This window comes from Sparus aurata, chromosome 9 (assembly GCF_900880675.1).
Source record: "Sparus aurata chromosome 9, fSpaAur1.1, whole genome shotgun sequence".
Taxonomy (NCBI): domain Eukaryota; kingdom Metazoa; phylum Chordata; class Actinopteri; order Spariformes; family Sparidae; genus Sparus; species Sparus aurata.
Window position 1 is genome coordinate 9,518,756 of NC_044195.1, and position 25,835 is coordinate 9,544,590.

Below are 25,835 nucleotides of genomic sequence, written 5' to 3' on the forward strand. Positions count from 1 at the left end.
AAAAGTATTCATCCCGTTCTGACTTAAAAGGATACAAATAATGTACGATCATTCATCAGATGGCTTAAAGTAAGACATAGCTGACCGCCACGCAGACGCTAATTAGACATCTTGTATTGCTCTGCCTACTTTAAACTCTTTGTCTGCTTGTCTTTGTCAGCTGGCCGTTTGGCATTATAAAAGCTTGAGTGAGCCATGATCCAATTAGTCAAATCCAGGCCCAGACCAAAGGTTGGCCAGTCACTCAATTCGGTGGGCTTATGTAAGATTGTCTCCTTTGTATGGAGTCAGACAGCGCGGCAGTCGGTAGCTTTGATTGGATAAACCAGCTACAGTACCTGAATGGACGTTTTCATCCCGAGCACCTGCACTGCATTTCCATAACCACTCCAGGTCTTTAAATGCATTGTGGGTATAAATATGTATGACCCTGAACATTGTCTCCCACTGTGATGTGTGCGTAAAGGACTAATGTCATTAGTTTCATTTTCCAGACATGTGATGACATTAAATCTGGAGATTTTTTTTAGGGACTATTTTTCTAAATTTAGGGGCATTTATGTGACAACCGACAGTGTACAGTGGATATGTACAATTTACAATAAATGTCTCTCGGGGTTTTACAGATACGTCGTTCTTTCAGCATGACGGCAGCAGGCGTGTAATCCTTACGTATACATACACATTGCTTCTATAAACTGTTAAACCCGAAGCACGAGGCGAATGAGAAGAACCTAAACACACGGAGGGAGAGAGTCCAGAGACGGCATTAGGCTCGGGTTTGAGAAAGAGTCCAAACAAGCCATCACACACTGTCCAAATATCTTATCTTATCTTATCTTAATGCCTAGTCTCTGCAGTTTGCAGCTCGTCACCACGAGTGGGATGCTTTTCGGGGGTGGTGGGGGGAGAAACAGGATAAGCATGGAATGGGAATGCTTTTTTGTATCATGCAAATCTACTATCATATTTTTTTTTTTTACTGTAACCTTGTCGGGTAAGGGTTAGGGTTGCCTATTGCGCATGATACTGTTAAATGAACACCTTGCAACCTTCCTTCCTGCGGGCTCATTAATCAAGCAATCAGCCTGGAAAGAGAAAATGAAAACCCTGCCTCATATGTCAGAGATCATTTGTCTATGTCTGCAATTTGAGGTTACACTTCATCTTTGGGGGGATGTGAGCCAAACGCTGGCTGCGCAATACTGACAGAATATCTAAGGGAGAACAGAAGTTTTCCATGAGTGATGAGATTGCCTGTACAAATGGTTTCCGAGTGAGATCACAAAATTGAAGAAAGCATTTAAAGGACCCTGTGTAGGATTAATGGGGGTCTATTTGCAGAAATCGGACATAATATTCATGATTACGTTTTCTTACGTGTGAAACCTTTACACACTGGGGAAGCGACAAATAAACAACATGAAAAGGTGAAATACTCGCCTGTGAATATTTCACATCAAAAATATTCACTTTGGCTGTGAGGTGAGCAAAAACAAATTTGCTAACAGCTATATTATCACTTACTTACCTGCCCCAGACCTGAGCCTCAGAGGTCTCTGTGGTCACACTGGTGAGAGGCCGTATTCACCAGGTTGATCTCAGCTGCCTGGCCTCGGGGTTCAGTCCACTCCAGTCATAACAGCAAAGTCACAGATGACCGTACCAATGGAGGCAACGGCAGATCAGCAACTCCCATGCTGACAATGGGTACATGATTATGGAATGCAGGTGTAGTGTTTACCATGTCCCCTTCTCTTAGTTAAGCATGTTAGCACCATAACGTTTGCTCTTTTGAGGCAAACACAAACTACAGCAGGGGCTGATGGGACATCATCAGCTCTTTAGGTTGTCAACCAAAATATCTGAGAGACAGAGAAAAGATAACAATAACAGTGAGAGCATACTGTACACAAACACCCTCTTCCTGTTCAAATGAGTGTGTGTGTGTGTGTGTGTGTTTTAGGGTTATGTGGCTCAACACAATGACGTCTACTGTCACATCAGCATTTCAATACCAAAGGCTAGAGGGGCAGCCATGGGTGGAGGAAAACAACACCACTGTGGTACAGTATCTGTTCTTGGAGGGGAGCACTGGGTGACACACACACACACACACACACACACACACACACACACACACACACATACCAGTATGTCTGACTTGTTAGCTGATTTGGGTTCTCTGTCTCTCTCTTGTTTATGTTCTTCTTCTCTCATTACACTTTAGCATATTTTAATAAGCTACAAGGATGCCCTCGTAGCTCCCCCCCCCCCCCCTTAGATCCCCTTTGTTGTGTTTAGTTTCACAGTCTAGGAAGAGGCTTGTTGCTACTGCTCTCTTGTTGACCCCTCCACCTCGGGACGGTAGAGAGGAGGTGAAAATCAACTCAGTTTGGACCCCCTTCTCCCCCTTTTCATTCTCAGCACAGTTGAACACAGTTGATCATTTTCTCCCTCCTTTTCTGTCTCTGTGACAGTTTGGGGGACGCTGTCAGTCCCCTCTATAACCCCCCTTCATCCATTTCTGTATACCTCCTCCTCCTCCTCCTCCTCCTCCTTTTTCCCCTCAGCCCCTCCCCCTGTTTGCCCTGTTCCACCTGACTAGCCAATGGGACCAGACGGGCTTGTCTGGACATGGAATGACCGGGGAGTGGAAGGGGGGGGTGTCACTGACTGGACAGGACCAAACACCTTGCAGTCAGGCAGCAGCAGAGAGGCTGAGAGTGTGTGAGCCGAGTTAAAGACAGTCATATTTTTCTCGCTTGTTGATGGACAGATTGTTTTCAGCTGAATGAAACTTCCCTGTTTCATCTCAACGGACCTCTATAGCTGAAGGTGTGGAAGAGGAGGCCTCTGAACCTGGGACCTCCAAAGAAGACCAGAAGAAGAAGAAGAAGAAGAAGAAGAGCAGAAGATACACAGAGGGAAAGGAAGACAGGAAGCAAGACTCTAAACTCAAAGAGGGAGGACGCAAGCCAAGCACATCTGACTCTGACACAGACACACACCCGCAGTCCTGCACGATGCCAGCAGGAGGACAGAGGTTTTCAGACATGGAGATGTTAGTAGGGATGGAGGACACGCAAGTGAACGCTGCCAGGAGCAGAGCCGGGAGCTGTGTGGAGTTTTACAGCATCAAAGTAAGATTTCTTTGGGCTCTTTTCCTTTACAGTTGAACGGGGACAGAGGGAGGTTTGACAATCAGCTTCTAATAATAAAATCTTCCTGAGATTCACTGATCACTTCACAGGACACACACTAGAATGTTTTTTCCTGCTGGTTGCTCCTACTTGTTGCGTTTGAGTGTAAAAATGGTCAAATCAGGAATGAAATACTGTTTATTTCTTACTCACAGAAAATGAATGAATAACTTTTGGAAACAAACGTAAGATTTCACATCAGCCATTGGGGATTTTTTTATGAAACTCATTATTATGTGTGACGATGTGTATTGGCTATTCAGCATCATTCTGAAAGATAGAAATGATAGTATCATCATGACACTGATAAATATTACTAGTAGTTTTCAAATACAGCCACAACGTGCTTTACAAAAAGACATATACACACAGAATACTGCAGGCCGCAGGCTGGAAACCAGGGCCAGAAGTGTGCTTAATCCTCGTTTCATAACCGTGGACTCTGTGGGTTTTCATGCTGATACAAATCTCTACAATACAATAAAGTACACATAATGCCGGTGGTATTTAGGAGGATAAGTTCAACCGTTATTACAACCACTTCACTGTGCCTCTGTGAAAGCCAGCAGACCAAAAGAGATTTGTATGTGATTGCAAAGAGCTGAGCTGTTCGAGGAGGGTCTGAGCCTCGCTGCCAGATGCTCAAAACGCTCAAAGTGGTGTGTTTTTTTCCCAGTTCTGCCCTGCGTTGTCTTGCAACAGGTCTGTGCTTAATTAGCAGAGAGGAACACTGTTTGTGTTGGGTGACACTTACTTTAATGTTGCATTAATTAATGTCTGATTTCGGATGGATCCACCTCTTCCTCTGTGTTGGAGGAAGGTAAATTCAGATTTGATGAAATCTAAAATGTTAAGCAAAGTGCTGATCATCCAGGATATCACAATCATCTCACAGGGCAGTGCTTTAAACAGAAACACAATTATGTAGACAGTATGTTCAATCTTTTATGTAACGCACCATGCTAACTGTGAGTCTACAGTACAAGAGCAGACTTTTAGATGGCTTTTTTTACTTTGTGTTTGCTACTTGTGTCCTCAGGGGAACCTGAGCAGGTGCACTGTTATAAATTGCCACTATAATGTTGAGTATTTGATGGTTGTTGAAACACTTCACGGCAGTCAGCTGATACACGGCTGTTAGAGTCAACAGTGGACTATGAAAACAAAGTGATACCTGATGTATTGTAGTTTCAGACACGTTTTTGGCCCCTGTGGAAAAGATACCACTGAATTGGGTTCAGGTGGTTGTGAAGACGTCTGCTTATGATCAACACTGGCAGCAGTCGACCAACACTTCTCTAAGACCGGTCAGGCAGCCGTCCAACTTTAATGCATCTGTCCATTTGATTCCCTTTTGAAAGAAACACCGGCTATCAAATGTTTTATGGTTGCTTATAAAGATTATTTATGACTGTGATTAATCATAAACATGGACTACTGCAATGCTCCCTAAAGGGTTTACACTGATGTAGATATTTATCAACTTACAAAACCCTAAAAGTTATTTGAGAGTTTGAGGAGAGTTATGGCCACAGTGTTTTAGCGGGCCAATGGAGTGTTCAGGTTATTCTGTAAACCTCTGGATATGTTATGGGCACACACATTAAATGTGGACTGATGGGGATTACAGAGGTGTAAGTGTGAGTCAGTGTGTACAGTAGGAAGTCAGGTGGCATCACGTGAGGTGGCTCACAGACCGGACAGACGCAGAGGAATGCTGTTTTTGTGTGGAGGGAGACCGCTGGCCCTTTGTTCAGAAACCTGGCTGAGGGGCTGCTGCTGCATAATACATTTCTGTGAAGCTAGAAGCATTCATATAAGTCAACAGATGGCACAAATAGATGGATTTGGTCTTTCAAATGTAAAAATAAGCAATCGTTAATTAGTTTCGCAAAATTCAATAATTCCTTCAGCAGTAGCCTATAATACTGAGGTTGCATCTCCTACTTCTACTTTGTGACACCGTCTCAAAGGTCGTAAAAAAGAAACGTTCCACATGCATTTCTCGTTTTATATATTACATATTTTTCACCTATATTTTTTATTTTCACTGAGAAATATAATTCACTGAAATGTGATTTTAGATTTTCGGGTGAGCTAGCAGCCTCATTCTGGCAGATCCGCTGTTGTCCTTTGTCTTAGCTCAACAGGTCAGTGCTGTAAAGGAGCAGGCACGCAGCCGGCAGTGGCATGCCCTCAAAGTGTCCCACTTGGCCGTGAGTTCATTGTTAATCTTTGTTGTTTTTAAACTCCTTTCTGAAAATCACTGGAGGTCCCGGCCATAAACATCTCACACCTGAAACACAGACGCACTAATGATCCCCGATGACTTCATGTGCCCTATGGTGGAGCACACTACGTCCGCAACGATCCACCGCTGTGTTGTTATCAGAACAAACAATAAAAAAAGAACCACAAAAACATGCAATGTGAACTAATCTGTAGCAGATCTGTGGAAACTAACAACTCCCATTCACTGAGTGCGTTATTTACAATTAAAGCACAAGTTGGAGTAAGTGATTAGCGCCTAACAGATGTATTGGTTGGCTGATATTATATCAGCCGATATTGGCCCATCACAGATATATCGGGATTTACATTTTTGTTGCCGATATGCGCAGTTGGGAAAAATAATGATGCGGAAAAAGTTGCTCAGGGTAATTTCTGAGCATTAAATTCTCTGTTTAGTTTACTGTGTCAGTCCACTGATGTCATTATAGATGATCAAGTTTATTGTTTAACTTTAAAATATCATGCCTCCATCACATATCTTGGCCACATTGCACATTGATGGATCATTGCAAAAAAATCCCCAACAATGGATACCAGCAGCGCCCCCAAAATCCAGTTAGGCTCTTTAATTTATCCTTCTGCCATTTTAGCTGCCTGCCACTAACTGAAACATATGTAGACTCATTTTGGGGCATTAATGTTGCCATTACATTTAAATGTTGTTTTTCTCAGTGAAATTTTGAATCAACAGTGTGTTCAGCTCCGAAAGGCAGGAGACTGATTCTGACCTGGACCATGATGGACTCACTGTTTTGCTAATCAACATTTCGCCCAAGTACTATGAAGCACAGGTAGCTTACATCACTGTTCAACTGTTCCAGTGAAATTTGAAAAAAGAATTAGCACGCTCTTGAAACTTGTTTGAGTTCTGTAAACCATTTCAGTCAACAGGCAGTCTGCATCTTGTCAAACGTTTGTCATTCTCAGGAAACACCATGCCAATAACCCAGACTTAAGCAGCATTAGCACACAGCAATAAGGTAGCAGCGACAAATGTCAACTGAAGGTTTATTGTAATGGATAAGCAACCAATAGTCTCCTTGTTGATTTTTATTCTGTGAAGTAACTGTTCAAGCAATTCCCGCCTGGACGCACTGATGATTTGTAGTTAAGGAGCTAAAAATTTAATACTCTAGCTTCAACATATTTGAGCAGGTAGAGGAGGAAAAACCATGGAGAAGGTTGTGTGACTCAGAGGTCAGTGTGTGCTGGGAACGATGGTCTGTTTGTGTTCAACACAGCCCAGTGATGGTATGAGCCTCGGGTCTGATGCTACATCAGATATACAGCCATCAACATGTGTGCATGCACACACACACACACGCACACACGCACACACATGTGCATTAAGAGTTTGAAGTTCAAAAGCCGTGAAGCTCAGTATATCATTAAAGTTATCTCCTGAGTCTTCGAGGTATATCATTACTGCCCCTAAGTCATAACAGATCAGGCCATACTGATGTATATGTATTTAGACATGTATGGTGCCTGTGTATATATTCAGCCCTGTGTGTGCTTGTCTGTGTGTGCGTGTGTGTGTGTGTTAGGGTTCAGGGGTTAACAATCATGCTATATGAGGGTATGCGATAGTTTTCACGTGACTGATTTAATGCATGTACAGTATGTGTGTGTGTGTGTGTGTGTGTGTGTGAGTGCGTTTGTGTGTGTAGAAGATTTCCTGTGGATGATTTGGTGTTTTATCTCCCCACTGCGTCCTTGTTTGATGGGGAATCCCACCAGAGTCTTGAAAAAAAAAAACAGAAATCAAGTCACATCTTTGAAAACTGTGACCTTCAGATGTTTCAGAGCTAAAGCTTGGTGCGCTTGTTGGGAAAAGATGGAGGGGGGTGGGAATGTGTTTGATCTAGGGGGGCTTTGTGTTTTAGCATCAATGCTGTGGGGTGTTTATCCGAGCTGCAGACTGAGACTTTGGACTCAAGTCATTCTGAGGTCACACAAATTAAGACTTAACACTTGACTTGAAATCGACTGCTGTAAGACTCGTCTCCCTAAAGACTTGAGAACAAAGACATTTTGGCCTGATGAAAATCCAAACAATGAATGAAATGTCATCAGGCAGGTCTTGTAAAGCCACACACCTCGCTTAGTATGGACCAGAGGGACTTTTAGAGGGCTTGGTAATGTAATATAAAGTAATTAATTACTTCAATGTCAGACTTGACCCTTTAGGACTTGAGACCTGACTTGGACTTGCTCTGGCAATACTTGGGACCAGGGCTGTAAACTCGCGTTCGCCACTCGAGAAAGGGACTAAAATATTCCCCTGGCAACTTCATTTTGGAGGGATACATGCCACGGGGCAGGTAAATGTTTTTTCCCCGATGGTTGTGCTCTTGCAATAAATTATGCATGATATAGCAAAACATTGTAGTAGCTGTAAAGTGATAAATTATGACGGTAGCAAACGTTAGTGCTAAACCGGCTATTTGTTGTGTGTCGCACTGAAGTAGCTCCCCCGACGTCACCGCTGTAGGAAATAGTTCCCCATCAGAAGCAACGTAGCGTGCGCGTCACCGCTCTTCAAAAGTTTGGCGCAGTGACTGTGATTCGAGCGCAGCAATGACGACACCTCTAACTCATGAGCTGAGGGAAGTTGTACTTGAGTTGCGCATAATTTCTAAACGACTTCCTTCAATTAGGTTTCAGTATGATAATCAAGTGGCTTAATATGAGAACAGTTGTCACGTCACAAAACGTGTAAAACCATGGGTCTATCAAATCCAGTGTAAATGTTATTATGGTACAGTCGCCACTGACAAGTCTATTACAGAGCCTGATAGTTAATTAATGAGTGTTTCCTTTGTCAAAGTTTTGCACTGTTCAAGTTTTCAATTTGCAATGTTATGAAATGTAATTAATAATATTAAAATGTATTTCTAAATAATACTTTGGCCTCTTTTCTAAGCATGTATTGGTGTATAATACTGTTATCTCCATGAAAAGTACTGAAACAGATGTATATGCAACAAAAGAGGCAATTTATTTTTTGGCCGGTAAAAAATGTACTTGGCCGGTAGATTCTTTCATCTACCGGTCCCCTTGGCAGGTGAGCCAAAAAGTTAGTTTACAGCCCTGCTTGGGACTCTTCGAAGGCTTGAGACTTATTTTGATACAACCTGAGACTTGAGACTTGGACTTGTCATTGAAGACTTGTCTTAAGACTTGTATTTAAGAGTAAAAGATCCTTGTCAGCTGCCGGATCGGTACTGCACATCTACAGTGTTGAGAAAGAAGCGAGATGTCTCATGCCTGAGGAGCTTCCATCGTTAGCTTGAAGCATGTATGTCCTGCTTTCTATTGTTCTCTGGTTCCCCTTGCAAAGAAGTCAACTGAATAATTTTTTTGTGGGTTTAACCGTTGTTGAAAAACCTGCAAGACATCTGCAAACTCGTAAATGTTGGTGGTGTAAATGTTGGTGTAAAAACAGTATCAGACATGACACTCTCTTTGGCCGATGTGAATTTCCCCATTGTGATCAAAGTGGGACCCACCATTGATTAAACCCTTGAGGATCCACTTCAGATCCACGCACTCTGTTTCCTGATCAACTAAAGTTTTTCTCTACAATTTCTCTCAGCTTCCTCCCATCATGGGTGGCCATGATGCCTCGATGAACCCTCCTTGCATGTCATCATCAGAGCTTTACTTCCTTAAAGAGAACAAGAGCAGGTGATTCAACGTCAGGGTGCATTAAGTCTCCACGGCTTCAGTCGGTGGTTATGACACGGCAGGTTGTGAAGTCTGAGACATCAGGGTGGCGGCAGAAGGTATTAGGCCAGCTGTAAGAGGAGGGATTATATCCTACTGACCCTGGGTTCCCAGGTTAGAGAGCAACAGGAGGAGGTGACGCTTCAGGGTAGAGACAGAAAAAGGGAGGAGAGGACGAGGTTAGTGTTGGTCGTTAGGGAAGGGAGCAAGGATAGGATACAAGGAGGAAAAGGGATCAAGTTTTTGATGAGATGGCATCTGACAGGTTTTGGCCGCCCCTCCTATAACTTTAACAACTACAGAGAGAGAGGTAGCTCCCTCTGCTGCTGTGGCCATGAACCGATTCAGAACAGCCTGAACAAAAAATGACAGACTGCACCTTTACTTACCCTGAAACATTTTATTACAGTTACAGTGTGTAACATATCAAATATTTAGCGGCATGTAGCGGTGAGGTTATAGATCTCAAGACTCTTGCGCTCACCCCTCCGTTTCCAAAGACATTGGAGAAGCTCTTGAAGCTACGGTGGCTTTTGCAGACAAGAAACTAATTTTCTAAGTATAGACTTGTTAACAACAGCGTCGAGTAATTCTACGAATTCAAGTGATGAAGTGAAGAGGTATTTAGTTATTAAGTTTTTAATGAGCAGTGATGAGCAGACTTCTCTGAGAGGCACATCCTGAGGCTACTGTTCCAATATATAACGTTGTACGTATTAGCATTACTTTTCATTGAAACTATTGTACTGCTAATAAACATTGTACATTATCTAGGTTCTGTATCATCAGCAGCTAGGGGAAATATATATTACGGTCGAGTGTAATCTTTTACATCACTCTTACCTGTCTAGCAGGTAGCGTCTTACAGTTTTCGTTTCTTCAACAGCAATTACCGGCACTGTGATTTCTCTTACACAAAATAAATATGATCCGCAATACTTACCGCCACTTGTCACAATACAGTTTGTTTGGCAGGAAACAGCGGCCACGTGCTCTTCTTCTTCTTTGTCTTCCATCCTGGTCATTTCCGGCGGCCACACAAAACATGAACAGCACTCACTTGTGCCAGGATTGTCTGTTCAGCGCTACTGCAGCAACATGGCATCCTCTGTGGTCCCCTATGTAGATATAAGCCGTCATTCTAAGTGAATGATAACTAAACTTGTGTACTTATTTTTGGGTGATTATACACAAATTAAAACATACTTGAGAATATTATATTCCATTCCTGCCAAGTCTGCTAGATGCCACTACATATTACACACTGTACACCATTATAATTACAGAGAACTTGCCCACTTCACCCTGCTCATACCATAGCTGTCCACAGGGGCCGCCAGAATCACCAAATAAAATTACATACTTTGAGCAGCTTTAAATAATATGATGAACCCGTCTGATGATGTACTTTTAAACCCCTGCAGGATTTCAAGAGCTTCCTCTCTGTTCTCTCTGTTGTGTGCTCTCTAATAATGTCTTTGTGGTACTCGCCTTAAACTTGTGCGGCTTCACAAATGGCTCTGTGTGGTCTTACTGATAAGGGCGTTACCACGCATGAGGTGCATACATGAAGTTCCCACAGTCCTTATCATACCGGCAGGGTATTATATCTTTACTTGTTAAAGCAGCAGCAGTGTCTTTTGACTTGTTGGTTTTTGCATGCAGGGTTTTTGATTCTTTACATGATACAATACCTAGAAATGAAGGGGTGTCAAATGTCGGGGATCAGTTACCACAATGCAAACATTTGGTCATTTAACAAAACAATTTGTCATCCTAAGCAGCACGACGACTTTACTGCAAAAGAGGGAGCTGCATCCTGCAACCTGCATGTGTGACTGAGTGACACAGCTATTTTCACAAGAGGCACTACTGTTGGTAGAATATCTGCATTGGTCAAGTAGTGTTTTGCTTCTAATCGATCACAAAAAAAACCTCATTATTAATTTTGGCTGAGAATGACACTCAAACTAAAAACCTTATTTGCGTAGAGACTGTGGTATGTTTCATGTATCCTGCAGCCACCGGGTTCAGATAATTGTAAAAATATCAGCGATGGCAAGGATGAAGCAGTGACTGAGGAGTGTGTGTGTGCTTGGCCAAACAGTATGCCACTTCCTGTTTCTATAGCGATGCAACCAAACACAACTGCCGTCCTATCAGCAGCCTATCTTCAGAGAGTGAGAGCCTTGTAGCTCTGCAGCGGATGAGCTCGTCCAGATTGTTTCCAGAGTGTTAGAGGGAGATGGAAGACTTAGATTGGGCTTTTGCTTTGTTGTCGTAGTGTGTGGGTAAATGTGTGCATGTGTGTGCATGTGTGCGTGGAGACGTGGGGGCCCACTCCTAAGCCGTCCGTGAAGTAATTTGATCATTAGGCTGGGTTATTATTATGGGTTTTTGAGGGTGACCTAGTGTAAAAACATGCAAAGCTCTACTTTCATCCATGCTGTTTGAGGTCTGCACACACATAAACAGTGCGAACACAGTGTGTGTAACCTGATAGCATTGCGGGTTGTAGAGAAGATAGGAACAAAATAATACACCAGCAGAGTTTCTGTGAATTTTCTCCATAGGAGGCGAGAAAGAGTCCACTACAGACGGAGAGATGGGATCTATGTAGAGGAGGGAGATGTGTGGGGTGACCCAAACAGACAGGGAAAAAAAAAAAACAAGAAAGAAAAAGACACATTGGAGAAAGTGATTCATCTGTAAGCCTTTGCGTGATCTGGCTTAAGAATTCTCAGGGATGGATTACAGCAGAGAGAAGTAAGGAGGGAAAAAGAACGGCGGATGATATATTTTATTGCGCTCAGGAAAATGTGGCGGAACGCAGCAGGAAAAATGTTTTTATAGCAGGGAAGGGTTTAGGTCAGACGCTCTCAGACAACACAGCAGAGGGGTTTTGGAAAGTTGTAAACATTTTTCGTGTTGCTACACGAGAGATCGCAGGCTTCGGTGTTTGCCTTGTAACATTCGAATTTTGGTTTGTGGCGTTTACAAGACAATCAGCTGCAACATTCTGTGGTGCCGTGGCATCATGTGGCTCTGCAGCAACTGCTACTGATGTGTATCTGAAAAATCTTGACACTGGTTTTTTTTTTTTTGTCCTTGTTGGATCAATACAAATGTTTTAAAGATCGCCTTGCCAGAATGCGGAAATTCTTGGCCTCTGATTTCAATTTCCAGCCCCAAAAGCGAATTATAAATTGATAAAGCGTGTTATTGTTCCATCATTCAGAAAGGCGATACATAACCTCTCTAAACAGCTGTTTTTGCTGGATTGCTGTCCTGATTAGCTTCCTCTCTCTCCTTGTTAGTCAGAATATTTCTGGCATTCACCTTTCAAACGTAAAAGGGTTCACTATAGGACAAACCTCTGCAAACACACTTCATCATGGCTGTGCAAGTGTTTAAGACAACAACACATAACAGTGGGTAGATGAATATTGCAGGCTTTCTGATATCACATATAGCTTCCTGTTAGACAGATGTCTAATATTGGTGAGATGAAACCAAATGACTACTGCCAGTCTTTGCGGTGGCTGCCTGTGTTCTGATCAGAGAGATCTCCTTTGCTCAAAATGTCACAGCCACAGCGTCTCTGTGGGGACACAGACAACGGGGGCAGATGATGAGTTTTGCTTGATAAATACCACAGATTAATCTGGTGGTTTACAGTGCTGCTGACAGGAAGGCTTTAGAGAACACGGATAGCGTCTGCAAAAAGATGTGCTGCATTGACTCTGCAGACAGGTCCAAAGGGAATGAGCAGATGAATGTTTTGCACCTTTGTTTGCTCAGGGGAAGGTGTCTGCACCATGTCAGCTCTTTTTCCACAACGCCTCGCAGCTTTCCACTGCAAACAGAATCATGCGAGTGACTGCAGAGTGCATCATGTAGTCCACTAGGGCAAAGTTGACTCATCTCCAGATATTAAACCAGATTATAGATCGTGTCAAAACCGATTAAAGTTTCTCTCGGTCTTTCTCTTTCATTTCTGTTGAAGCCGACAAGCGGAGATGATGGAGCGAGAGAAGACAGTGGCTCTCCACATGTTGATTAAGAGGGCTGAAGGGTTGCTTACCGAGAAGGAGAGAGGTTGAGATAAAAACAGAGAGAACGACAAGTCGCTCAGTTCATCTGAGCTATTTTTAGTCTGAGGCTCGTTGCATGATGCCACCACATCTCCTCCACAGTAGCTGGAGCTCTGCTATGGCAACACAGGCTTTAATGACTTATGGGAATACTTACATTTGTAGCCTTTGTGTGTGTGTGCGTGTGTGTGTGTGGGGTGTGTGTGTGTGTGTGTGTGTGTGTGTTTGTGTGTGTGAGTGTCCCTTTGCCCCTTTACGGAGCGCTGCTAACTGTCCATTAGTCTCCTCTGTATGACCGTCTTCAAAGAAACACACACATGTGCCTTTCTCTCTCTCTCTCTCTCTCTCTCTCTCACACACACATACACATTTGTTGAAACACACACTTTCTTCTGTGAACTTTGACTGTGAAATGATCCCAATTTTGAGGTCAGTGGCAAAACCTGATGTGATTTTTCGTTTCAGACAATCAAAAAGCAGAGGAAGTGTTGGGAGTCAGTTTAGGGCAGTGATAGATGTCATGGTTGAACAGAAAAATTAAGTAGCACCGCCCACAGAACTCGAGCTATTCTGCCTACTAATTAGCAGTTTAAGGATGCAGTGTGTTCACACTGTTGCATTGTGTCAGTCAGTAAACTTGAACGTCTGCGTTGTTGCCATGATCTCAAAAGTGGGTGCATTTTGTGTGTTGACCCTGTGGAGCATGAACCCAAAATCCTGCTTCGCCCTCCTCCCACTATCTTTAGAAGGCAAACATATAAATGGAAATTAATGCTGTAACCAGTGTAGGCTGCACATTGATCTGTAATGCATGACTGTTCCTAGATTTTGTATTTAGATTACAGTTATTCAGAACAAACATGTTGTTACTTGCGTTACACAAGTTAAAAAAATTGTCTAGATAACAAGCGGATAGATAAAACGGATGAATGTAAGAACTTTAGAGGGCTGCACCGGCACTCATAGAATCTGAAGTTACAGTCCGCAAAGTAACAGACACAATCAGGAGCAAAATCACCAGCCGCAAACACAAATGGTCTTTATCTGTCCAACAGGGTCAAAAATAAAGATAAACCAATCTTTACATCTTGATACGAACAAAATGGAAAGATAGAGTTTGGAGATTAGTAGGAGTGTTTGTAAAAATGCACAAGTTCAGTTACCACTAAATGGCTTGTAACAGAAAATATAAATAACAGCTGGATCTGCTGTATATGATGCTATTTTTGCATGCACCATACCTCCATGCTAAGGTTCACTGTTTCCACTCAATACTTTCCTGGCCTTAGGTCACCCTGTTTCTGGCATTTCTCACCCTTTAATTCCCTTCTTTGACTTAAAAACAGAACTGCGTATGAGTAAACAGAAAATGGTGTCGGTCATATTCGGGTTGTGATTATGTGATGATATCGTGGATACAAAAAATATGTTATTCAGCCGATTTACCAGCATTCAAACTAGGAGCCATCCTCTGCTTCTGGGAGAGCGCAGGGCTCATTTTTGGAACTGATCCGAGGTAATTATTGCATGCAGCCACTACTTTGAAGAGTCTGTCCGGTTATTTCGATGGTTCAAGGTCCAGGAGCTTTGTTTTAGGATGATTTGCTTAAAATATCAGGGCTGCCCACTGTATTCGATGCTCTACCTGTTGAATGCTGTAAACTTACAAAAGTTGCCGATGATGTTATAGTATGATGTACCCACACACACACACACATTCAAACATGCACACTGATGCCGACACAGAGGGATGAATTGTGTGTCCAGTTATGTACAGTTGGCTCCCGCCCGCCGCTGCACGTTTCTCCGCAGCTTTGTTTTGACAGGACACATGACTGAATGTGCAGCAAGGAAGAAAACCAAACCGATTACAGCACCTCCCGGCTCCACAGAGGTTCTGCAGCGCGTTTTAAAAATAGCAACAGGCGTTCCCCTGGAAGCGGAGAGGGAGAGAGTGTGTTTCTGTGCACCATCAACACATTTTTCTGACTGTGAGTGTGTGTAAGTTCAGCATGTGATTACTGGGCTTGTGGCCGTGTGTGTAGCCATGTGTTCGCAGTTTGTGTGTGTGCTCCTAAATTAAGGCGGGTTAATTGTGGCTAGAAAATGGAAAAAAGTTCAACATTGCAATTCTGGTCCAGATCCTGGTTTATTTCTGGAAGTGTACAGCCAAGACGTGCCATCGAGTCTCATTTAGACACGCGCACGCACACGCACACGCACACACACACACACACACACATCCTTGCCTTTTAATAAAATCCAGACCGTGCCTTCCCTGTTCATGACGGGGTTAGTGAAGCCGCAGCGGAACAGGATCCCGTCAAATTACAACGTTAGGGAGCCGCTCCCTCGTCCTCAGACCGGCCTCTCTCTCGCTGTCCCCGACAAGCTGCTGCACAGCCTCCATCCTCACTCAGCGTCAGTGCTACAGACTGACTGTTTGACTCATTTGTGTTATTTCACAACGGAAAGAACCAAAATGTTCGTAGGACCTGTGATCCCCGTACTGTGCTCTACTCTCTGCGGCGGTGGAGGGTTAGTGCTTTAACTTCAGCACAATCTTGAGATACTTGTGCTCAGTGTTGTAAAAAAAAAAAAGAAGTACCCAGAAGTCATACTTGAGCCAAAGTAAAGATATATATTTTTTGAAATACTACTTTAATTAAAAGTAAAAGTCACCCATGTCATTAGCATTGGCTCAAAACTCTTTTAGTGTCCGATGTTAAATGTGTTCAAGTTTGAAAAGAGGATTTTCTGATCATCAGAATCAGTGTTTAAATTATTTGATTGTTGATAGAATAAATGAATTAAAAATGTGTGTCTTTGGTTCTAATGCAGCATTATATCTGCAAAGTGACTAGCAACTAAAAGTATCAAATAACTCTTTGAGTTAAAGTACAATACTTACCTCCAAATTCAGTGGAGTGGAAGTGTAAAGTCAGCTAAAGTACAAGTACCTCAAACTGTACATAAGTACTTAAATTCATGTACTTATCGACGTCACATCGCTGCTTGTAATTAACTTGAGGATTTATATTTTAGGATACTTTATACTTTTACTCCACTACATTTGTATCATACTTAACTACATTTTCTTCATGGTGATAGTTACTACTTTACTTTAGTTACTTCAGATCAAGATTTGAAACCTAATCCAGGTCTGCCAAGCATTCTGAAAACACCCAAAACATTTTAAAAAGTTCATCTATTGAACTGAATGCTTCCAGATGAATTGGTCTAAATGAATCAGGTATATAATCTGTCACAGGTAGACTTACTCAGTCTGAGTCTGAACTAATGTTGGAGAGACTTTTGTACACTCTGAATGGGGCCATCTTGAGTGCTTTTACTTCATTTACTGTCAGTATATTTTGCTGTGTATGCACTTTTACTCAAGTCAGATGTTTATTGCAGGCTGATTGAAACAGTATTTATCCACTGTGATATTGTTACTTCTGCTGAAGTAAATAGTCTAAACTTCTTCCACCACCGAGTGTCTGTTATTCATTATGTCTCTACACTCATGTGAGCCCTGCGTCACATTCATGCTCAGCCCAGTCTTCTACTGTCGGCCGCCGACCTTTGACCCCCGATGGTTGGCTCTTAATGGTGTTCATCACAAAGGAGAGGAAGTTCATTCTGAGTTTGAGACGACGTAACTATCGGATAGATGTAAAACCTAAAAACGATATGCTGAAATTATACATCTCTGTCATGGCCGTTGGCTGAGTCCAGCGCCCACTAATGATCCTGACCTCTGGTGGAATGCAGGCTTTGACCCCCTCGACCTTTAACCTCCGGTGGGCTGATAAGAGACGGCTGGTAGTGATAGGAGCTCACACACAGGGTCCTGCCGACGCTGTGAATGCGGGCGCCGACTGACGCGCTCACACAAACACCATCTACACTCAAGCACGCTGGCAGACGGACTTTACAGCCAGACGCACACTCTCTCCCCTGCAGTCATACACACACACACACGCATATATACGCCCTGAGCGATAAAAGGTTAAGGCTGCTGACTGAAGTATACATAAACACACTCATCCCCTCCTCTGAGCCAGCTGATTAGCTTCTCTTCCTCAGCGGCCTGTCTGACTCCTCCAGCAGAGAGCGAGAGAGCAAGTGCTGTCATCAATCCAGAGCGACTCTCTCTCTCTCTCTCTCTCTCTCTCCTCCTGTCTCCCTGCTGTCCTCTCAGACACATTAGTCAATGACAATCACAATCAAGTCAATATTGTTCTGTGGCCTTTTGAAGGGGACGCTCAAGTGATCCACTCTCTCATAACAATAAATGCCCAGTCGGCTACAAATCATTCGTGGCTAAACTTTGGGCGAATCTGACATGAAGAGGAATCTGTGTGCAGTATAGAACCAAGAATAATCTTGTTTGGTTCCCGCCGGATTTTCCACTAGCTGACTGTCCCCTTCAGATGTAAGGGACCTACTAGACCGTTATCATGCAATCATATCAGGTAGGGATTATCATGAACAGCATTTCTTAAAGAGATATTGGAGATGAAAATAAAATCCATCTGCATCTGAATCAAACAGCAGAAGGAGATTGCAGTATTAACAAGAGATCTCTGCAGAAACTCCACAGAAGGCTGTGTCGAGCTTCTCAGACAGACACCAGAAGAGATCATGATGAGGAACTCCCCTCAACATTTCCTTCGCGAGCTGTTTTTGAACATTCAAAACCTGACGAGAAAGTACCACGATGATGACGCTGAGGGAAGTGTTGTTTTCGGACCAGCCTAATTCCTTGCTCCACCTTGTCAAGCTGTCAGATGCCATGCTGCCAGGTCTGACGAGGTCAGGGGTTTTAAAGCCCCCTCAGAGGGCTCAGCCGAATGGCCGGATATGAGCATACATCACATGGCCTTGTCTGGTTCGTGACATTATTGTTTGTTAGCAGGGGGGCAGTTTGATTGATTGGATGAATGAATGTTGATGAATGAAATTTTGACAACATTTGCACCGGTAACAATACCTTAAGTTATAGCTCCATTAAGGTCAACGTTTAGACCACTTCTAAACAACCCAAGGCAGCAAGGAGAGGTGGACTGGTGACCATTGTTGCCAGTCAGCGTCTGTCTTTCGCAAAACTGGAACCAGCAAATGTTCAACATTTCCGATTGACAAATGACAATTGTAGGCTAATTGACTGATTGCATTAAATGTGCAGCTCCCCGCCCACTACAGCCACACAAGTTGCCGTTTCACTGGCAGCCATCCTCGTTCTCGGATCTTTAGGGAAGCCAACAAAAATGTCTGAGCGAGCTCCCGCATGCTGCTTCTGAGTCGCCCGCTGATCCTCCGCACGAAGGTCAAACTGTTTGAGAGCAATCCATCCATGTCATCTGACATCTCAGTGCCGTCATGACAACCTTAAATTGGAATCTCTTCTCTCTTTTTTTTTTTTTTTTTTTCTGGCATCTTCTCTGCTCTCTGTAGCTGTAAACTGTGATCATTTTTCCTTTCAGTGACTAATTTTTGTCCTGTGTGCAGTCCAAGGATCGAATGTCACCACATTTAATTTGGGAAAGAATGTAGGTCGGATGATTTAACGGCGACCTCCGCGTGGACCTGTCAGAGTCGCCGCCCAAAGGGATTGTTTTCATGAAAACACGTAAAGTAAACTTTAGGATGCTGACTCGACTTTCTCCGCCTCAAAACTTCGGCCAATTAAGTTAGAAATGTCAGAGATGTATGCAAACATTTCCCAGCGGCACGATGATCCACTGAGATTACATCAACAACTCTGAAGCAGCTCCGCACACACAGCCACACTGTGTGTCAGTGAATGCAAACACATTGTCCATCTCAGATTCAAGAGAGAGCATCCAACCAGCGTCAGATCTTCACGAACCCGCTCTTGAACCCTGAATCTGGATCCCAATAGCTGCACTTTGCAATCAAACGCTTATCAAAACCATCTTTGTGCTTTCTGACGGCTGAGACAGGAATCTCATTTTGGCGTCACACTGCAGAGATTCTTTATCTTTTTTTAGCCGCTTGTTGGATTCTTTTTGCGTTGTTGATGGAAGGATAGCTGCACAGCGCTGATGAAGGGGTTGCGCAGACTTTTATGGAGGTCAGACGTGACTGATGCCTGTTTGGGGAAGGATAATTAGAGGATGACCTCTGTTTAGAGCTGTCATTGTTTTGCTGATGGGGTCACGGGGGTCAGCTGCAGGATTGTAAACCTGTAGGTCCAGTACATGCTTACGGACACTGCAGGCAACTGAGAACCTTTAGATGAGCTTCAGTGACAAATTAAAAACCTATTCTCACATCTGGATCGTGGCGTTAATGTTGCAGATGCTCATTCACAGCAATGGAGGAGGGGATGATAATCACTAATGGTAACATAAACGTGCAATGATTAATGGGCTGCTTTGAAGGAGCTCACTTACAGTAAAGGCCAGTTCCATGACACTACTCACAATGTTGGTTTCAAACTGCTGGGAGCACCAGATTGGCGGGGTCTACCTCAACATGACAGGTAGTATCAGTTAAGATGGCAGATATCTCACTCATTTGCACATCTTGAAAAGCCAGACGCACTAGCCACAGAGGAGAGGGACACCTTTTGTCTAATGCTCACCTTTCTGGGGAATGTGGTGAGCTTAAGACACGTTCTCTTCATGTGAACATCTGATTCATTCTCTAGAAATCAGAACAAATATGTCTTTAGAAATCAGACTGTCACATGTTATTGAAGCCCTGTACCCCGTTGCTAACACTGTGTGCCCGTCATAATCCCGGCGATAGCTCCTTTGCTGTTCGATTGGTTGATCCAAACTCCCGAGGCTCGCACACGACCCCTGTGGCTCTCACGTGGAGGCCCCCGTTCAGTTGTTCTGACCTCCGCCTCCAAACAGCCACTGTCCGGCCCGAGGAAACTACTCAACCTGTCCCACTGCATCCTGAAAATGACTTCTGTTTTGTCTCAGCACACACACCTTCGCACACGCGCACGCACACAGCACACGCATGTTTTGATAAAGGCGCTAAGACTCAGAAGTGAGGTGAGTCCAAAATGTAATCAGTTGCTTTTGTTTTGTTATTGCATGTTTATTTGGTGCATATTAAAACAATGTTTAGAGCTTCGTATACAACATCCTGGTAGAACAAATAATATAATATGATAATAAAAAAAAAACAATACAAAAAAAAGGCAAACTGAGAATCGCATAAACATTTAGAATGCAACTTAAAGTAAATAAATACAGCGCACCGTCTGGATCTGTGTCGCGGATCTGTGTTTACATGTGGGTGTTGTGTGTATTTTTAGGTATTGTAAGGTAACGTACACAGTGAAACTCGACCATACAGCTCAGACCGCATGCTGCTGAGAACACACGGTGGCACATGTTCAGGACAACGTCACAACAACAACAACAACAGCAACAACAACAACAACTACAAGCACCATGAAGCGCAAACACGCACATTGCAGTGTGTCAAAAGCATCCCTCGCTCTGTAGGGAGACTAATCAGATTAGCAGGGTTAGGGGGTCTGGAAGGTGGAGGAGGGGTCTGTGTGTGTGCGTGTGTGTGTGTGTGTGTGTGTGTGTGTGTGTGTGCCCAACAAGAGAGCAGATGTAACCGACCAACAGCAAGGCTCAGACCGTCTGTTTCTCTGATGTCCTTCTCGCTGTCTCTCTGTCTGTCTGACTGGTTCGCCTGCCCGTCTGTCTGTGTGTCTCACTGTTCGTCTGTCTCGGACGGGTGGAGCTCAGGACAAGCACAGAAGTATGAGGGAACGATGGCCAAGTGGCATCTTAAAGGGTCACTTTAGCCAAACCACAAAATCACGTATGTTTCCATTTACCTCTCATGGTTTGGGTTTAACCTGCCAAGGTTCTGTCTCTCAGATTTCTGCTTCCACCCCAACTGAACGGATGTGAAAAGAAATGTATTCTTTGTGCTCCCAGCATTGAATATTATTCCCATTGAACAAATGGTGTCTATGTAAATGGTTGGCTGTGCATAATTTCATCAATCTCAGAACAAATGACAGGATTTTAAACGTTCAAATGCCAAAACTTAATGTTGCGTGCAGGCGATAGACCGGTCCTTCCCATGAACTTTCTGTGAGGAGCAGAACCATTATCAGGTGACCTTTATCATCTCAGCCTGGTGGCTCTCATTGTCATGGTAACAAGGGAAAAAAAAAGAGAAGACAACATTGTTGAAAGGCGGCAGTTTGGTTAGGTTTAGGGAGCAAAACTCTATGTTCAGCTTTAGGAATAGATCCTGGTTTGGGTTCACATTTGTATAGTGAGCTATGGTATGAATATGATATAAGTGAATTACGTTTATTTATGGATGTAAGTTATATAGTCATATATTAACTCAAGTGCTGAACAATAAGTACCCTAACCTACCATACCGAGGTACGACTTAACTTTGAGTGTTTCCATTTTCTTCTACTTGACTGTATAATTTACTTTTACTTATACTATTGATACCACATAGTACATTTTTGTTGCCATAAAATGACTTTCTCTGACCTGTACCACCTGAATTGGTAGACAAGCACAGTTAAAGGTAATAACATGTGGGATGCAAGGCACAGACCCCTGACTGTGATGTCAAAGTGCTGCCGGTACTCAACACTCGGCCCTCACACCGGCCCCTTGCTGCTACCTCTCTGCGATTAAAAGGAAAATCACACTTCCCGCATTTTCTTGAAAAACAGTCTCAGTGAAAGCGATCCCTGACACGATTATGCTTTCTACAGAACAATTGTGGTGACACAAATTACAAGGGTTTTGTAGTCACAATTGCACATCCAGCTCATTTTTCACGAGGCACCTCCGAAGAACAGAAAAAAAAGAAAGTCAGATAAATTACAGTACTGGAAATAACCCAGAGGATGACAGATTACATCAACTGTCCAATGAACGAGCTGCTTTTAACTTACACGATTGTAATCATCGAGCCACGGGTGTCATTTTTTTGTGAGAAATGAAAATGTTCCCAGTTTGGCTCAAAACAAGTAAAGAGACAGATGGTTAGCACATCTCACAGCTCTCAGGACACTATCTGCTCTGAAGTGGCCTTGACGTGATGTGAACCCGGCTGACGGCTGATCTGAACAGCTTGAAAAAAAAAAACAACAACAACCTGAAAACGTCACGCTGCTACAGCCAGGTCCTGCAGAGGCAGTGGCCGGCGAACCCACAATTTCCATCTCCAACACAGTGTTGTTCAGATGTCTTCCCTCCCTCTCCTCCACCTGAGTCACTGCCTCTCACCGCAGGCTTTGTCTCAGTCTGCTTCACCCAGGCTGCCTCCGTCTGTCTGCTCCACACGTCTCCACGGCCTGATCCGCCTCGGCCTCTCCGCGCCACAATGTTTACACGAACCGAGAGAGACGGAGACGCGCTGGCTGTGGAGGAGAGCGGTGCTTCATTTCCGCCTCCTCTCAGTGTGTAACTAACCCTGGTGTTTGTCTTAGAGGCTTTAAAGGACGGATCCGTAAATCTCCGAGGAGTAAACAGAGGATGGGCCCGTGATCATGAGGACATGAGAACATCTTCGCTTTCACTTTTCGTAAAGGGCTCCTCCTTAATGCAGAGTCAAACTGTAAATGTTAGCAATTCAAAGCGCTTTACATGTTGTGTGTAAACCATTTTGCACTGGAAATAAACCGGCCGAACAGTGAAAGGGCTTTGTGCAGTCTTTTCTCAACCACGAAGGGTTAGGGTTTTAATAAAGGCCTTCTGAAGACTGTCTTCATCAGAAAATGACAGCATTGTTCTACCGTTCAAACACTTCGCTCCATTAACGGGCTCCTGACATTTTGCGGTCGCGTGAATAATGACTTGTATCTCGGAGAGGCCAAGTCGAGGCAGGGAGACTTTGTTGCAGCACAGCAGAACGTTTTCAGGGAAAAAGTTGTGGTAGCCGCCGGCCTTACCACAGTTTATGTCCAGTGAGTCAACGTCGGTCTGTCTTAATCACAACCCCAAATTTTTTCCGAACATTAATCAGGTCATTTCAGTAGCCAAAAACTTTAACAAACCTTCACGATTGTAGTGGCGGATCAGTAAACAATCATATGAGTGATGTTTTTGTTATGATCATTTGTAATGCTTTCAGAAGACGGATGATAGTGGCCTGCCCTGTGCCGGGCAGGAGGCCGTAACTCACCATTAGGGTGTACAGTAATGGGATTTTTCAGTGGCAAATAGTGGATTACAATTTAAAATTCATAGTTACTGATTAGATTAATGCTCAACAACTACTAGTAACTAACACTACTTTAACATTTAGGGGGATCGGAGGCTTTGATCGAGGGTGATCGGTTTGATGTCTCTGCTTTCGGGGGAGAAGATGCTTTGGAGCATGTTAGGTGGAGCTCCAAAGCTGTCATATTTATACATTCTCACTACACCAGCAATCAAAATCCCCTGGATGGAGGCTGTGTGAACCCACAGTTTATTAGCACTTTTTAACGATGGGTCTCGAACCGGTTCCACTCAAGAACCTTGGTACCTTGGTGATGAGTGGAACCATCGTAATCAAGGCTGTGTCATAAATGGAGGGCGTCGCACAATGCCCAACGACCCACTTCAGCTATCTTTTGGTTCTAGCTTGGAGGCAATTTTCTAGTTTCAGAATCAATTTAGTTTTGGGTCGAGGTGCCCTGGTACAAAATTAGGTGTTCAAGCCTGAATGGAAGTGGTTCCGTGTTGCTCCTCTGAAGTGCTGCTGTGTTAAGCCACTGAAGCTAAACTAGCGGACAGTGAATTACCTCAGAACGTTGGCTGTGAGATAAACCAAGACATATTATTCCACCTGTACTTGTTAAAGAGTTATTATATGTCATTAAAGTAGAAATATGTTGTTTGGAAACAACAAGCTGGAACATTTATTGGCCTTTTTCTTTACACATTTTTACAGATTCACGCATATAGATCAGAGACACAGGTAAACATGATGTGCACTGTGCTTACCATGTATTCTCAAGTTGTATGCTACTTTTTTAAAAAAAAACCTGCCAATTACCAGCACTTACATTGTTTCTCTGCTGCTTTGCTGGTCAGCAAAATGCATTGAAAATTAATTCCCACCAACATGTCATTTTTTCCATAATTTGTAGATCCATACCTCAAACATTCACTACCCAGAAAACCTCTGGAATATGCTGCTAAGGAAAAAAAAAAAAAAAGGAAACAGTTGGTCTTTATTTTTGGCAGGCAACGTGGAAGTCTGGCTTCTTAAAGTAGCAGCAGCAGCAGCAGCAGCAGCAGCAGCAGCAGCAGCAGCGGCGGTGGCGGCAGCGGTGGTTGTTGGAGGTGGGGCGGGGGCGTCCGTCCTGGGGTTGTCGAAGCTGTTTTGGGTCACAGCAACTCCCTGTCTGCCTGAAGTATCTCCGTCATCCGTCACACATCCAACACTCACTCCATCTGTCCCTCCGTCCATCTGTCCATCTATCCACTAGAGGTCCTAAAACTGCTCGTCGAGTCCTCGCGGCCTCACCTCAAGCTCCCTGTGTGTTTGTTTTAGGAGAGGGGGACGCATAGAGTGCTCTTTAAATACATATTCAGCTATGTATAGTGTGTGTGTGTGTGTGTATGTGAAGGTGAATTTGTGCATGTGTTTACAGTGCAAAGTGCAACCCCTAACAGCCTAACCCTACGCTGACAGGAATAAAGCCTCCATGTGCAGCTCTGGACTCTCTCCAGCTCATTTTCTCCCTCTGGAATCAACTGTTTGCCGTCCAAGTCGATCCCCTCCTCGTCCTCAGGTTTTCAATAGCCTGACTCCCCAGGCGTGACGGAGACATTCCCTTTCTTTCAGACTCACTTCAAAGCAAATGTCAGATGATATTCACAGGGACACATATTGATTCTCTTTGTTTCGTTTGAGGGGAGAATCATTAGCGCAGATTCCCATTTGTCCCTGAGCTGAAGCGTCTGGCCGAGCTCGGCTCAGGCACCAGGAGAATCTTGGAGTGCTTGGCTGCCGTCTGACAGCGAGGTGGGTGACCCACTTTGGGTTTTTCTCGGTCTGAATAAAAACCTGCGTGTTTAACTTATCAGAGAGAGATGTGTTGCTTTTGCCATGGATACCGAGAGAGAAAAAAACACTTTTTACTGCTGCGACCCGGCGTCTTCCAGTGACACAGTGGAACAATGAGGAGGCAGAAACAAAACAGCGCAGCGCACTGGCAGTCGTGGTCAACCAGTGGCGTTTCCAACCACATTTCTGACACACCCTCAACTTAGTCTCGCTTTTTTGCCTTGGATCTCTCCAGACAGGCTACTCCTGACAAACAGCGGGAAACAAAAGCAGTCATTTAACCCCTAAAAGAAGGGAACATGAAGCGCAGTTTAGGTTCAGGAACAAATACGACTTGGCCGCACAGGACCTCTGATGAAAGGGTGATTTAGCTGCGGAGAGAACGGACACATTTGTTTGTGCATTGAGAGCTGAAGGCGTTCTCCAGACAGAAGTCGACAGTGTGCCCCGGCTGTTGTTCCATGCAGCTTGT

General features: G+C 43.8%; 1 protein-coding gene across 1 annotated transcript in view; it reads left to right on the forward strand.

The window, feature by feature from the left end:
• Positions 1-2,693: 2,693 nt before the first annotated feature.
• The window catches only part of LOC115588282 (rho GTPase-activating protein 20-like), a 61,719-nt gene continuing 38,577 nt past the window's right edge, over positions 2,694-25,835 (forward strand). The window contains exon 1 of the mRNA XM_030428767.1: positions 2,694-3,143. Coding sequence (XP_030284627.1) covers positions 3,027-3,143 — 117 coding nt within the window. The 5' untranslated portion in view covers positions 2,694-3,026. The remainder of the gene's footprint in view (positions 3,144-25,835) is intronic.